The sequence below is a fragment of the Danio rerio genome, chromosome 22 (assembly GCF_049306965.1).
Source record: "Danio rerio strain Tuebingen ecotype United States chromosome 22, GRCz12tu, whole genome shotgun sequence".
NCBI classification, from domain to species: Eukaryota; Metazoa; Chordata; class Actinopteri; order Cypriniformes; family Danionidae; genus Danio; species Danio rerio.
In genome coordinates this window covers 14,212,405-14,228,853 of record NC_133197.1, presented here as the reverse complement: position 1 = coordinate 14,228,853, position 16,449 = coordinate 14,212,405, and the positions used below count along the sequence as shown (strand labels likewise).

Genomic DNA, 16,449 nt, shown 5'->3' with positions numbered 1-16,449 from the left:
GACTCATTTCTTTCATTTTTGTCCTTAACTACAGTAGTGGTACTTGGTTACTTTTGATTACAGTAGAATACTGCAAATTCCTAATATGCTGTAGGTTAATGTAAAAGCTTTAAAATTACTCACGATGCTTGAATGAATATCAGTATTTTACTGGCTATTTTTTTCTGTAAATAACTGTAAAATTGTGCCAATGTCCAACAATGTATCTATAAGCCAATTTCAAACCAAGCAGCTTTCTGTAAGGCGTTATGTCATATTTGCGCAATGCATAAGTTGCATTAGGAACTTTTTCATAGTCATGCAATTCAGTTTTTTCTGCTGCTTTTTCCCACGGAACACAATTTAAGACCCTGTCAAAACACCATTTTTCCATGTTTCTGTTGTTCCTTCCTAAAATGAGCATGGCGCCAAATGCATGACTTGTTTTAATTCCTTGCTCTAACAACAAGCTGTAAAACTTGTCAAACAGTTGGACTTGTTTTCATGAATTTCTCTTATTACTTCCAGGTGAGGCGTCCCCCTGCAGCGTAAATAACGGAGGGTGTCATGACCTCTGCCTTTTGACCCCTCTTGGTGTGGTAAACTGTTCTTGCCGTGGGGAACGGATATTGCTGGATGATAACAGATGTGTATGTAAGTCCCGTACCCTCTCTCTATATCTATCTCTCATTTTATTGGCCTTTTTTTGGTCACCATCTTACTGTTATATGGCTAAGTCTGTTAGTATTGAGGCTGTCTGTATTCTGGCATATTCCATTGACTAAACTAACCGTGAAGCAGTTTGTTGGCTGACTGGGTCTGAATTAAAATTCAAAGCGTTCTTTCAGATCTGTGGAGTTTCAGGTCTGGAGGCTGATAGCTAAGATAAGGGATAAAACAATCATTTTTTGCACCAATTTGGCCAAGAAATCTAATACTGAAGCTGTGGCGCAACAATATTATTACTTCAGGAATTTAGCTCTTCTATAACTTTTTGTTTAGGTCACAATTAAAGGTGGTTACAAACTAAAAACTAACCCTATTAGCTTAGTAAACTATTAATTATCTTTTTATTACTAGTAAGTAAAGTAAGAATTGGGTTTAGGTTTTGGGTAGGATTAGGAATGCATAACAAGGTTATATTTTACAACTACTAATGAACAGTTAATAGCTCATTAATAGGCAGGTAATAAGTTAGTAGCATGAATTGTGTCCTAAATTAAAGTGTGACCAGTTCTTCTACTTGAGAACTTGGGAAAGTTTCTTTCTGAACTGAATGACCAGATTGGAATCGGAATGGAATCCTTGTTGTTGTTTACATTGTAAAACTAGATTAAGATTTAGATTGATCCAATTTATAATAATAATAATAATAATAATAATAATAATTTTGCTCTGAATTTACACTTTGGAATGATTTAGATTGATTTGGGAGGTAGTTTTGAATTCAAATGTTGCTTTAAATTTAAGTTGTAAAAGCTGGAATGACATTATGATCTAGATTGTACATCTAGATTGTAATCCAGATTAGTTTTGCTTTGAATAATCTCTCATTGTCTAACATTTGCATATTATTTTGGAACAGTTTTAAATTCAAATTTAAAATTCTGAAACCAGATTGTGGCATATAATTTACATGCCCATTCTGATTCAAATTAATTGTGAATTTAGTTTGTAGCTTACAACTTGGACCAATTTTGACTATTTATATATATATATATATATATATATATATATATATATATATATATATATATATATATATATATATATATATATATATATATATATATAGAATGTTAAATAAAATTTCTGAATGATATGATTCATGTGTATTTTTCTGAATCTATAACTCTGAAAGCAGATTTCGACATATGTTTTGTATATTAAAATTTTTATTGTGAATTCAGATTGTGGCTTATACACTTGGACCAGTTTGAATTCAGTTTTTTTTTCTTAGAATGTTAAATATATGTTCTGGATGATATGATTATTTTTTTTTCTGAACATATACTTCTGAATGAAGATTTTGACATATAATTTAGGATCACACTGTAATTCAAATTAATTGTGAAATCAGATATTGTGTCTTACATTCTTGGACCAGTTTTAAATTCAAATTTTTGTATGAAATAAATTCAAATAAAATTTAAATATAGGTTCTGAAAGAATTTATTTAAATTCTTTTCTGAATATATAATCCTGAAACCAGATTTTCAAGTATAATTTTGCATTCACATTATAATTCAAATTAATTGTAAATTCAGATTGTAGCTTACATTCATGTTGGAACCATTACAGTCTGAATTTTGTTTTACAAATTCCTAATGTGATTCAGATTTCAGCTGCTCTGAAGATAGACTCAAGTCTGAATTAAAATTCAGATTTATTCTGCCTAATAGATTATAGATCCAGACTGTGAATAAGATTTACTGTATCTACTTTGTAGTACATATTTTCTTTACTTTAAATTAAAATTATATGCCAAGAATTGTGTATTTGAATCTGGATTCAGAGTATGATCCATATTATAAATCCAGATTGTGGTTCAGATTTAGTTCCAATGTACATTCTGATTATAATCCCACTTGATTGTGCTGAGTAAAGACTCTAAATTTTGATTGTGAAGCAGTATAAATGTATTTAATATTCAGTTTATGAATGCGTTGCAAAATGAATATAAATGAATACACTGTATATTCACCGTGTGAATTAATTATTTTGAATTACAGTTTAAAGATAAAAATGTCAAAATCTGCTTTTCAGTTAAATATATTCAGAGAAAATCTGAATCCTATAATTTAGAATCTATATTTAAAATGAAGACAAAAACATGAATTCAAGACTGATCCATATTAAAATGTAAGTGGCGATTGTAAATTATAAATTTAGAAAGGGTCTATTTTTAATTTTCAGTTTGAGTTCTGTTCTTACACTTCAAATGTGAATGGCAGATTTGAATCTGGATTCATTAAGATACCTACTGTATCAAAAATAGTTCCAAGTCAAACCAAATGGAACCAAAATATAGATATTAATACTAAAACTTGGAATCTATCAATCTATTTATCTGTCTGTCTGTCTGTCTGTCTGTCTGTCTGTCTGTCTGTCTGTCTGTCCGTCTGTCCGTCCGTCCGTCCGTCCGTCCGTCCATCTATCTATCTATCTCACCAAAGTTAAACAATTCTGCTGTAAATGGGCGCAAAACATGCCGAGTTTGAGTGTAGAATAGTAACGACACTCAGGCCTCTGCTTTTATGGGTGGATTATTGGACTTGTACTGTACTCTGATATATTTTTGTGTCAAAAAATAGCTGGTCTTAGTGCTGCTGATGAAACGGAACAGAACCCAAGCCGCATGATGCAAAGACCAAAGAGAAGCCCTTCTTACTTTTCGACACTTGCTCCTATTGCCACATCTGAGTCTCCTCTGCTGCTGATTATCTGTCAAACAGTCAATGCACATCCCTAATCTTTACTTCAGCACATCACGACTCAGCAAATCTCTCTTTTACTCTCCTCTTCCAGCCCCTAACTCCTCCTGTAACATCCACTCGGAGTTCCAGTGCGGAAACGGCGAATGCATCGATTACCAGCTGACATGTGACGGCATCGCGCACTGCAAAGACAGGTCTGATGAGAAGATGCAGTACTGCGGTAAGAAGCCAATCAGGCAGGGATGTTGTGTTTTGAGCCTGCAGGTTTCAGCTGTAAACTTGAATGAAGGAAGATACAGAAGGTCTCGCTGTTCTCCTGTGACTCGGGCTAATAAGACGGGCTCAGAGCAGCCTAGCAAAAAAAGTAATGAGTGCGAGTGATGTGACAGGCTGACTGCTGCTCTCATTCTCTCTCTCTCTCGCTTTCACTTTCACTGTCTTTCTTTTGTGCTGTCTTTACTTTCACAAGCAGAGTTTCAAACAAAGCATTCTGAGGTCTATCTATCTATCTATCTATCTATCTATCTATCTATCTATCTATCTATCTATCTATCTATCTATCTATCTATCTATCTATCTGTCTGTCTGTCTGTCTGTCTGTCTGTCTGTCTGTCTGTCTGTCTGTCTGTCTGTCTGTCTGTCTGTCTGTCTGTCTGTCTATCAATTATCTATCTATCTATCTATCTATCTATCTATCTATCTATCTATCTATCTATCTATCTATCTATCTATCTATCTATCTATCTATCTATCTATCTATCTATCATCTATCTATCTATCTATCTATCTATCTATCTATCTATCTATCTATCTATCTATCTATCTATCTATCTGTCTGTCTGTCTGTCTGTCTGTCTGTCTGTCTGTCTGTCTGTCTGTCTGTCTGTCTGTCGTCATATCACATTTCACTCTGGCTTTTTAACCTTTATCCATCATTTTATCATTCTATTTAGACCATCCATCAGTCTGACCATCCATCCATCCATCCATCCATCCATCCATCCATCCATCCATCCATCCATCCATCATTTTGTTATACCTTTTATCCATCCATCTATTTTGATCTAACTTCCATATAATTTTCCATCCATCCATCTAGCCAACATTTTATGCCATTAAATTCTTCCTTTCTTCCCTTACTCATCTAATTCATCCATCCATCCACTAATCATCCATCCTTTTCTATACCTTTCATCCATCCATCCATCCATTTTTGCTGTTTAATTTTCCATCCATCCGTCCATCTGTCTGTCCATCCATCCATCCATCCATCCATCCATCCATCCATCCATCCATCCATCCATCCATCCATCCATCCATCCATCCCTCCATTTATTATTTGTTCTACATTTTTTAATTGTATATATTGTGCCTATTATTGCTATGTTATTCAATTCATCCAAGGCCCATCTGTCTTCTGTCTCTTTGTCAATCCTTTGGCTAATTCTTTCCTTTTTCATTCCAGAAAACCGGAACTGCAGACACGGCTTTAAATCTTGTTATAACCAACGCTGTGTGTCCAACCAACGCTTCTGTAATGGTGTGAATGATTGTGGGGATAACTCAGATGAAGTTTACTGTAACAGTGAGTATTTTTTTTTTCAAACACACGAAGTTCAATCTTTGTTTTTGTATTGTTCTTTCCAAATCTCTAGAGAAATTCCATCCATCTGTTAATACTCCTTTGAGTTTTGAACATCTTAATAACCGCATTAAGTTTTAATGCCATACACATCTATAATGTAGACAGCACAAACCACAGATCTCTGCGTCACTGTACTTCACTGAAGGCCAATGAAAGCTGTACTTTTGCCAGCAACGCGGGAATCTGAATGCTTAAATAAACAAATAAAATGAATCTATGTTTAGATCTGTTGTTGTATTTCAAAAACGGTTGTCAATAAAACGTCATTAAACGTTTTCCTTTCCTTTGTCTAAGAATACAACTCACAACTTGCGAAAACAGACAACTTTTCTTGGTTTACTTTGCCTGATTTGTCTGAGTTGTCTGATGTCTGAAGCATTCATTAAAGTTTTCATATAAACAGTTCTGATTTGTTTAAAGTGATGCGACTTCATTCGAAGCATCTACATGTTCTTTAAAGTGGTCTGACTTCATTTATAGCATTTACTTGTTTCTTAAAGTGGTTTGACTTTTATTTAAAGTGTTTACATGTTCTTGGTCTGACTTTATTAAAGCGTTTACATGTTCTTTAAAGTGGTCTGACTTGATTTAAAATGCGTGTTCCTTAAAGTGGTCTGACTTCATTTAAAGCATTTACCTGCTCTTTAAAGTGGTCTGACTTCATTTAAAGAGTTTCCATGTTCTTTAAAGTGGTCTGACTTCATTTAAAGCATTTCCATGTTCTTTAAAGTGGTCTGACTTCATTTAAAGCGTTTCCATGTTCTTTAAAGTGGTCTGACTTCATTTAAAGCATTTCCATGTTCTTTAAAGTGGTCTGACTTCATTTAAAGCGTTTTCATGTTCTTTAAAGTGATCTGACTTCGTTTAAAGCATTTCCATGTTCTTCAAAGTGATCTGACTTCGTTTAAAGCGTTTCCATGTTCTTTAAAGTGGTCTGACTTCATTTAAAGCATTTCCATGTTCTTTAAAGTGATCTGACTTCGTTTAAAGCCTTTCCATGTTGTTTAAAGTGGTCTGACTTCATTTAAAACATTTCCATGTTCTTTAAAGTGGTCTGACTTCATTTAAAGCGTTCCATGTTCTTTAAAGTGGTCTGACTTCATTTAAAGCGTTCCATGTTCTTTAAAGAGGTCTGACTTCATTTAAAGCGTTCCATGTTCTTTAAAGTGGTCTGACTTCATTTAAAGTGTTCCATGTTCTTTAAAGTGGTCTGACTTCATTTAAAGCGTTCCATGTTTTTAAAGAGGTCTGACTTCATTTAAAGCGTTCCATGTTTTTAAAGAGGTCTGACTTCATTTAAAGCGTTCCATGTTCTTTAAAGAGGTCTGACTTCATTTAAAGTGTTCCATGTTCTCTAAAGTGGTCTGACTTCATTTAAAGCATTTCCATGTTCTTTAAAGTGGTCTGACTTCATTTAAAGCGTTTCCATGTTCTTTAAAGTGATCTGACTTCGTTTAAAGCATTTCCATGTTCTTTAAAGTGATCTGACTTCGTTTAAAGCATTTCCATGTTCTTTAAAGTGGTCTGACTTCGTTTAAAGCGTTTCCATGTTCTCTAAAGTGGTCTGACTTCATTTAAAGCATTTCCATGTTCTTTAAAGTGGTCTGACTTCATTTAAAGCGTTTCCATGTTCTTTAAAGTGATCTGACTTCGTTTAAAGCATTTCCATGTTCTTTAAAGTGATCTGACTTCGTTTAAAGCATTTCCATGTTCTTTAAAGTGGTCTGACTTCGTTTATAGCATTTCCATGTTGTTTAAAGTGGTCTGACTTTATTTAAAGCGTTTCCATGTTCTTTAAAGTGGTCTGACTTCATTTAAAGCGTTCCATGTTCTTTAAAGTGGTCTGACTTCATTTAAAGCGTTCCATGTTCTTTAAAGTGGTCTGACTTCATTTAAAGCGTTCCATGTTCTTTAAAGTGGTCTGACTTCATTTAAAGTGTTCCATGTTCTTTAAAGAGGTCTGACTTCATTTAAAGCGTTCCATGTTCTTTAAAGTGGTCTGACTTCATTTAAAGCGTTCCATGTTCTTTAAAGAGGTCTGACTTCATTTAAAGCGTTCCATGTTCTTTAAAGAGGTCTGACTTCATTTAGAGTGTTCCATGTTCTTTAAAGTGGTCTGACTTAATTTAAAGCGTTCCATGTTCTTTAAAGTGGTCTGACTTAATTTAAAGCATTTACATGTTCTTTAAAGTGGTCTGACTTAATTTAAAGCATTTACATGTTCTTTAAAGTGGTCTGACTTCATTTAAAGTGTTTACGTGTTCTTTAAAGTGATCTGACTTCATTTAAAGCGTTCCATGTTCTTTAAAGTGGTCTGACTTCATTTAAACTGTTTACGTGTTCTTTAAAGTGGTTTGACTTGATGTAAAGCGTTTTCGGGTTTTTTAAAGTAGTCTGGCTTCATTTAAAGCGTTTCCGTGTTCTTTATAAGTGGTCTGACTTCATTTAAAACGTTTACATGTCCTTTAAAGTGGTCTGACTTCATTTAAAGTGTTTACGTGTTCTTTAAAGTGGTCTGACGTCATTTAAAGCATTTACATGTTCTGTAAAGTGGTCTAACTTCATTTAAATCATTTGCATGTCCTTTAAAGTGGTCTGGCTTCATTTAAAGCTTTTACATGTTTTTTAAGTGGTCTGGCTTCATTTAAAGCCTTTACATGTTCTTTAAAGTAGGCTGATTTCATTTAAACTGCTTAATTAAATTTTTTTTTTTTATATATATTTCATTTAATGTGTTTTATTTGCTCTAATGTGATCCAACTTCATTTAAAATGTTTTCCTTTTTTATAGTGGTCTGATATTCAAGCATTTTAAGTAGTCTGACTTAACTTATTACATTTTTTGATATGGCAAGACTTAATTTCAAGAATGAAATATGTTTAAATTGGTCTGACTTCATTGATAGTGTTCATACTGGCACCTAAAATAATTTGGAGTTTCTTCAACTATGAAATAATGTGCTCTAACATTTCCCTACGTCCTAAAATATGTGTATTATTTCCCTTTATGGTTTTAGACTCGTCGTGTTTGTCTTCCGAGCACCGCTGTGCCGATGGCTCCTGTATTCCCACATCATCCTGGTGTAATCAGATCATCGATTGCGCTGACGCATCGGACGAGAAGAGCTGTAGTAAGATTAACACATGTGAAGGCGCTAGCCTGTTCTTCTCACTTCTGACAGCGTGCGTTTGCGTGTCACCTAACGTGCGAAACACTCATCTCATTGTCCTCTCCAGATAACACAGACTGCATGGGATACTACAGGCTGGGAGCTCGCGCCAGCAACACTGAGCGCTTCCTGAGCTGCAATTCCACGTCGCTGTGTGTTCATCCCTCCTGGATCTGTGATGGAGCCAATGACTGCGGGGATTACGCAGATGAAACACACTGCCATGGTAGAAATGCATTTGCATTCTTTCTTCCGATTTTGGCTTTGTCTTGTTTGTTTGTTTGTGCTCAAAGTACAAGCGAGGCTCATTTTTTATTATGCGATTCTGGCTACATTTCTGTAAGAATGCTGCATAAATAAACTTATGTTTCAATGCAGTTTTAATGTGAAGTTGATGCTAGGTGTAACAACAAGGGTACTTTTTCACACAAATTATAAATGGAGGAGCAAATAACTGACAAATAAAAGAAACCTATGCTTATTTGTAATGTGTGAAACTCTGAAAATGCAGTTATACACACGTTTCAATACAGATTTTAAGTGGAAACAATACTAAGGGTAGTAAAATAACAACAAGAGTCCTTTTCCACATAAATTATAAATGAAAGAGCAAATTACTGACAGATCGGTGAATCCTATAGGCTTATTCTTGATTTTTGAAACTGTAAAAACGCATTTATACACACATTTCAATGTAGTTAGTAGGTGAAATTAATGCTGGGTGTAGTAAAATACCAGCAACAGTTGTCCTTTTTCATACAAGTTATGAACGGAAGAGCAAATTACTGACAAATAAAAGAAATCTAGGTTTATTCTTAATATGTGAAACTGTAAAAGCACATTTCTACACGCATTTCAATGCACTGTGTAGGTAAAATGAACATCAGAAAGCAGTAAAAACGAACAATGATTGATTGTTTACCATAAAATCTAATTAGATATTTCCGTAAGGTTATTGGTTCCATACTATATAAAAACCTCAAAATACCTTAACATTGATCAATATTTGTAAACAAATGCATTCTGTCAGGCACCTATCGGCAAATGAACAATTTTTCTGATGTAAATCTGGTGTAGTTCATTCACCTGGTAGCTCACAATATGCAATATCATACATACTTAAAAAAAAAAAAAAAAAAAAGCAGCGCCCTCTTGTGGACATTTTATAAGAAAAGTGCAGCGAGACCTACCGGGAGGAACGTATTTCAGGTTATGCAATAATGTAAATAAATTAATTTATCAAGAATGAGCCTGGGTTATCACAGTAAAATGTTGTCACTTTAAGAATGAAAAGTAGCATTGGGAACAAAGGGATTTTTTTATTCGTTTGCACTGGTGGTTTTTTAATGAAGCTCTGAAGTATGGACTCTTTTTTTTTTTTAACTCAATCTTGGTGAGTCCTGCCAAATATTTGACAGTAATATGCTTCGATATTTATTATATGAGTAAAAGGCCCGGGTCCTTCTGAGAATATTTAATGACTTAAGTCCTTTTTGCTGAAACTCGGGAGGATGATGAGGATGTTTGTTTTTTTTTATTATTTATTTATTTATTTATTTATTTATTTATTTATTTAGTTTTTTTCCCATTTCACTGCTGATTGTTTTATTAAAACATTCAGCCTGAATTGTGTAATATAATAATAATATTAATAATAATAATAATAATAATAATAATAATAATAATAATAATAATAATAACAATAACAATAATAATATGTTAATAAGTAATAAAAACTAAAATATATTATGATTAATAATAATAATAATAATAATAATAGTTATAAAAGTAATAAAAATTACAATAATAGTAATAATAATAATAATAATAAATATAATAATATTCATTCATTCATTCAGGGTTGTCACAGTGGAATGCATCGCCAACTTTTTTTCTATTTTTAATTACTATTTCATAAATGTAAAAAAAATTAATATTTTACAATATATGTGTATATTTTACAAAAAAAATGTATTACCCTTTAAAAAAATACTAAAATAAACCCTTTTTTGAAGCATTTGCAAAGTAACAAATATAAACCATACCCTCAGTGCTCTGTTTCTGTAGTAAATTAGCATCTTAATACGTTAAACACAGCATGATTTAATAAAAATCAGTGCCTTGGTACAATAAAGTATATTAAAACGCCATGTATGATATTCATAGGAACTTCTCTGGAAGTAAACATTACAAAAAATGTTTACGCAAGTGTTAACTAACATAGCACTGATTCTCTGAGTGCTTTTCCCGAAAAAGTGCATCTTCCAGAAATTACCTACACTGTAAAAAAATGCTGGCTGCCTTAATTTTCTAAGCCGAGTTAAATTAATCGTATCAGTCCATTTAACTTATATTATGTTAAAGTGACTTAAAACAGCTTGTGTAACTTATAAAATTAAGTTAGAACATGATAAACTTAGTTTAATAAAGTTACAATGAACTAAAAACATGCTGTCATTACTAATTGATTTTTACAGTGTCCAAACCTTCATTAAAAAAAAAAAAAAAACATGAAGAGGATTCAACTCCTGACCTCTACTTCGGTTACTCCAATCTTTTAATAAAATAAAATAACTCCGATATTTACTTCTCTTTTCCTTCAAGGAGCTGTTGCGAGTTCAAAATGACCTTGATATGCTCAAGTCAGAAATCAAAGAAAAAAAATAAATCCACAGATAACAAATTGCAGTCGAGGTGGACATTCAGAGGTCACACCATTGATTTGTTTACAGTGTGTTTTCATCCTGTTTTTCAAATGCTGAAGAAACAAGCTTCACTTCAGACAGATCGTTTTTCCACAGGTCTCCTTTAAACCCTCCATTTTTTTTTTCTTTTCCAGCTTCTGCAGTCCATACGTGTGAAGACGGTCATTTTGCTTGTCCCAGTGGAAACTGTATCTCCAGCGTCTGGTTGTGCGATGGACAGAAAGACTGTGAGGACGGAGCTGACGAGTTTCAGTGCGGTGAGCAATGCCATAATACGTGTCAAATTTTTTTGTACTATTATTTAGCACCATTTTAAAAAATGCATTAAAAACTTAAATCGTAAATCATTTTACAGCATGCATTTAATAATAATTTTCATATCTATTGTTGTTTTTTTTTACATTTCTGTGATTTAAAGTTGAATTTTGAGCATCATTTATTTATTTTTTTCTTGACTAAACATTTTACAAAGCAAAATCGTTACTAATAAAGCTGATGGAAAAAAAAACATAAACATTTACATTAAGAAAGTGTCTCAATGCAAATACACTCACTGGCCACTTTATTAGGTACACCTATCCAACTGCTCGTTAACCCAAATTTTTAATCAGCCAATCACAGGCATGTGCACACATAGGGCTCAACCTGTGCAGTGCACATGCCCTTTTTAGTCTTGGATATAAAGTGCCCTTCCAAAATGATCAAAAGTGCCCCCGCGACGTGACACACCCTCCGTCCCGCCCTACTGTAGGCGCGCGACAACACCGCTCTTGAGTACGCGCGCTCAACCCACCCCCCTATCCCCGCTTTACAGTACGCGCGCGACAACACAGCTGATCAGAACGCGCGCAACAACACCGCTCTTCAGTACGCGCGCGACAACAACAACACCCCCCCACCACCGCTCTTCAAAAAATGTATCCTGCACATGCCCTTTGGACGGTCTCTGCACGGGCCTGGCCAATCACATAGCAGCAACTCAATGCATTTAGGCATTTAGATATGGTCAAGACGATCTGCTCCAGTTCAAAACGAGCACCAGAATGGGGAAAGGTGATTCGCGCCATGTCATAAATCATCTCCGAATGGTTTCTTGAACATGACAATGAGTTCACTGTACTCAAATGGCCTCCACAGTCACCAGATCTCAATCCAATAGAGCACCTTTGGGATGCAATGGAACGGGAAATTCGCATCATGGATGTGCAGCCATCAAATCCGCAGCAACTGTGTGATGCTATCATGCCAATATGGACCAAAATCTCTGAGGAATATTTCCAGTACCTTGTTAAATCTATGCCACAAAGGATTAAGGCAGTACTGGAGGCAAAAGGGGGTCAAACCCTGTAAGGTGTACCTAATAAAGTGCCGTTGGATATATAACAATTTATGTATCAGTATAAAACACAATATATTCCAGTTATATTTAACATGAGAATTTTATTTCGGTATATTTTGGATGTCTCAAAAACTGCTTTGGAAATACTTTTTTGTCGAAATAAGGGAAACACATTTATGTATGAAAATGGCTCAAAAGCAAATTTCAGTTTTGATACATAAAAAATCACGAGATTTCTTTTTTACCGTTTATCAGTAAAAGACTAGTTAGATGGAAACAAAAGGCTTTTTTTTTTTTTTTTTTTACAAATTTATGTTGTTAATATTATATAATAATACATTTTGGAAAAATTGGATGTGAACTTGGATAGGGTCACATGATCCTACAGAAATATCAGTCTAATATGATGACCTGCTGCTCAAGAAACATTTATTAAAATTATTATTAACAGTCTTGAACATTGTTGTGCTGCTTCATTTTTTTTTTAATGGAATACAGTACCTTTCGAAAACACCATTCAGAATACATTGATTTTTATTTATCAATGACACAGAATTAAACTGAAGAGATTTACTAAAATGTAAAAAAGATTTGAATTTAAATAAATGCTGTTATTTAAAAATCTTTAAAAATTTAAATATATTACAATGTCTGCAAACAGTATGACGCAAAAAAAAAAAATCATACATTTTTAAAGGATTAGTTTGCTTTCTTTAATAAAAACTCTATAAAAATTAAGGGAACTTTTCATTCAAAACATTAATTTCTTTCTTTCTATAAATATATAGTATGTACATTTTAATTTATGTTATAAAAAAGTTTATAGATTTGCTTTATAAGACTAAGATAAAAAATCCTGTAATCCTTATTTATTTATTCATTTATTTATTTATTTATTCATTTATTTATTGAAGATAGAAATGATTCAAACAAACTAGTTCATTTATGATTAAACACCGATAATAACTAATCATAATAAAACAGCAAGTCATCATAATTTCTGAAAGATCGTGTAACCTGAAAATACAGCTTTGAATAACTAGATTAAATTACATAATAAACTAAGTTCAATAGTGTAAACATTATGCTAAATTATAATAATATTTCAAAATGTAAGCTTTTTGTTGGATTTTCTTCTTTTATCAGTGTTTTGAGGCCTCTGTGAGCAGATAAGGCTTATTTTAAATGCACACAAAAAAATCGTACTGATCACAAACGTACTGTAGTGCAGATTTATCAACTAATCATGTCTGCCGGACAGATTCTGCACTCAATATGTCATCCTAATGAATGTATTCATGTCTGAAGACTTTATTTATCTTCTAGTCACGCTCCGTCGCCTATATTAGTGTGTAAGTGCTGTTTTGCTTTATTGATCCACTTGTCACGGTTAGTATGTGGTAAGTGGTAAATGTGCGAGTTTAGCTGCCTGACATTCCTGGCCTAACAGAGTTATGGATATCAAAAAGTTAGGCCAGATTTCTTCTCAGCTGTTTACCTGTTTAAAAATCAAGACACAATCTTTTTATTTTATTTTTTATTTTTTATGTTTGGTAATCAGTTTTATGTGCCAGCATATTAGTCAAGCTTATCTCCAACTCAGGCTAAAATATAATATAATATAATATAATAATAATATAATATAATATAATATAATATAATATAATATAATATAATATAATATAATATAATATAATATAAAATAACATAATATAATATAATAAAATATAATATAATATAAAATAAATCTGACTTTCATTAATTTTCTTGTCCTTTTTATTTTCTTAAATCTCACATTTGAACTTTTGTTGTTTTTTGCATTTTTAATTAGGACTTCATTCCTTGTAATCATGACATTATTTCTATAGTTTATGTATCCCCAATTGTGATCCCTTTTTTTCCATGTAATTAGCACTTTATATCTACAAATTTTTTACTTTTATTTCGATATTGCTTCTATATCTCGCAATACAAATCTGCATCTCATAACATGATCTTTGTTTCTATAATTAAGACTATATTTCTAGCAGTTAGCAAATGTATGTGAATTTATATTTCATTATCTTGACTTTTTTATATATAATTGCTGTGCTTTATCTTATTTGCACACAATTAGACAGTTTTGCTTTATATTTTGTTACGTGACTTTATTTTGTCCAGAAATATGACTTGTTCTTTCAGAATACGTGAATATATATCTCCCATGTTCACATAATGTGCATAAGTCCACTAAAAACAGACACTGGTGGTTTATTACATAATAGCTCAATTTATAATACCAGCCCAGACAATATATTACTTAAAACTATTAAAGTAAAATTGTCAATAACAGTCATTTCAGTGTTAAACATTGCTGAAGGAAAGATTAAGATCCCACAATGCAGTTCAAAAGCATGGCAAAAACACCAATGAATCCCAAAATAAATGTAAGATTATGTTAATTTACAGATATTATTACAGTTAAAGGATTGATCAACAGTTTACAGTGTGTTAAAGGTTTTTATAAACACAACATTGAGGCAAAGAAACCATTGATTATACCACTTATTTCAGGTATAAACAAGTTAAATCCATGGCTGTGCTGTACTATGGCACTATTTTAACAAGTTTTCATCAGTTATGATGTGTTTAAATCTCCCAACTGTAAACCCATCACAGACAGACAGAAAAGAAAGAGAGTTTTCGAGATATAGATCAATAGAACATGTGTGTGTGTGTGTGTGTGTGTAAATGACCTGGGCATATATAATAGCTCATAGTAACATGCGTAAGCTACTTTTTCCGCATTTTTTTATTTACTACAGTATGTTTGAGTTGGAGATGGAGGTTGTTCTCCATTAGCTCTTTAGTGAAGCACGCGTCACTGTCTTCTGTTACTATGGTTACTACTAATGATGGATGGAAGCGCAGCATTTATTTTGAACCATGATCAAAACTGACTGGAACTAGCTCTGCATTAAATGACAGCCAATCATATATCTGCTGCGTAAAATATATGCTGGAAAAGTTGGGGGTTCATTCGGCTGTGGTGACCCCAGATTAATAAAGGGATTAAGCCGAAAAGAAAATGAATAAATATATATATATATATATATATATATATATATATATATATATATATATATATATATATATATATATATATATATATATATATATATATATATATATATATATATATGTATGTGTGTGTGTGTGTGTGTGTGTGTGTGTGTGTGTGTGTGTGTGTCTATGCGTGCGTGTGTCTGTGTGTGCGAGCGTGCGTCTGTCAATCCATGTTTGCTAGAGTGTGTGTGTGTGCGTGCAATAATACGAATGTGTGTGCTTATGTCTGTCTGTGTGTGCGTGCATTTGTCCGTGTAAACGTGCCTTTATTCGTGCGTGTGTCTGTGTGTGCGTGCGAATGTGCATGTGTCCGTGCGTGCATCTGTTCGTATGAACTTGCGTGTATCAGTGCATGAGTACATGCTTTGAAACGTGTGTGTGTCTGACTGTCTGTGTATGCGTGCGCGTGTCTGTGCATGCATCTGTGTGTCCATGCGTGCTGCCTTTTTTATGACATAAAATCTAACTTTCTCCAAGGTGAAAACAATAACAAATATAGTCGTACATATAGAATTCTCTCTCTCTATTCTTCCCCTTATGAATTTCGTTCTTTTCTGCAGTGGATTTTTTGATGTTGTTGTTGTTTTTAGACTCTTCTCAAGGTAAACAATGGCAAGATCTTCTAGAATACAGTAGCTTCAGACGCTGATGTGTTATTCCCTCCACATCTTACAGTAATGCACTGCATAGTTATTAATCCTGCACACAGCGATATTTCTTCTCCATCTCTCTGATACTCATCTACAGAGAGCAGACCTGTAAAGTTCTAGAAAGTTCTGCTGTCCTGCTGCGACCAAATCACATCTCTGCTTCAGGCTGGACCCCATAGCAAGAATCCTTTTGCTTTCGCTTCAAAGCATCAGGTTCTGAACAGGACCTCTGATCTGCCAAATAAACCCTCCCTGTATAGTCCGCACAGCTCTGGACTGCTGCATGCCCTCATAGTCACTGACCCAAAATCAGAAATAATACGGATTTATTTCCGTGTCTTTGATCTCGACCAGTGCATCGAAGCTATTTCACTTTTCGCTTTGCTAACTTGTGCTTTTGAAACTTTCTTTATGGCTATT

At 33.3% G+C, this 16,449-nt stretch overlaps 1 protein-coding gene across 4 annotated transcripts in view; it reads left to right on the top strand.

The window, feature by feature from the left end:
* lrp1ba (low density lipoprotein receptor-related protein 1Ba) overlaps positions 1-16,449 on the top strand; it is a 470,228-nt gene that overhangs the window by 309,333 nt on the left and 144,446 nt on the right. For 3 of the 4 annotated variants that reach the window (XM_017353408.4, XM_021469578.3, XM_073937439.1), the window contains 6 exons: positions 508-633; positions 3,508-3,636; positions 4,882-5,001; positions 8,078-8,191; positions 8,298-8,456; positions 11,070-11,192. In XM_017353408.4, the coding sequence (XP_017208897.1) occupies positions 508-633; positions 3,508-3,636; positions 4,882-5,001; positions 8,078-8,191; positions 8,298-8,456; positions 11,070-11,192 (771 nt within the window). The remainder of the gene's footprint in view (positions 1-507; positions 634-3,507; positions 3,637-4,881; positions 5,002-8,077; positions 8,192-8,297; positions 8,457-11,069; positions 11,193-16,449) is intronic. The other variant, XR_012397830.1, reaches the window with a different exon arrangement.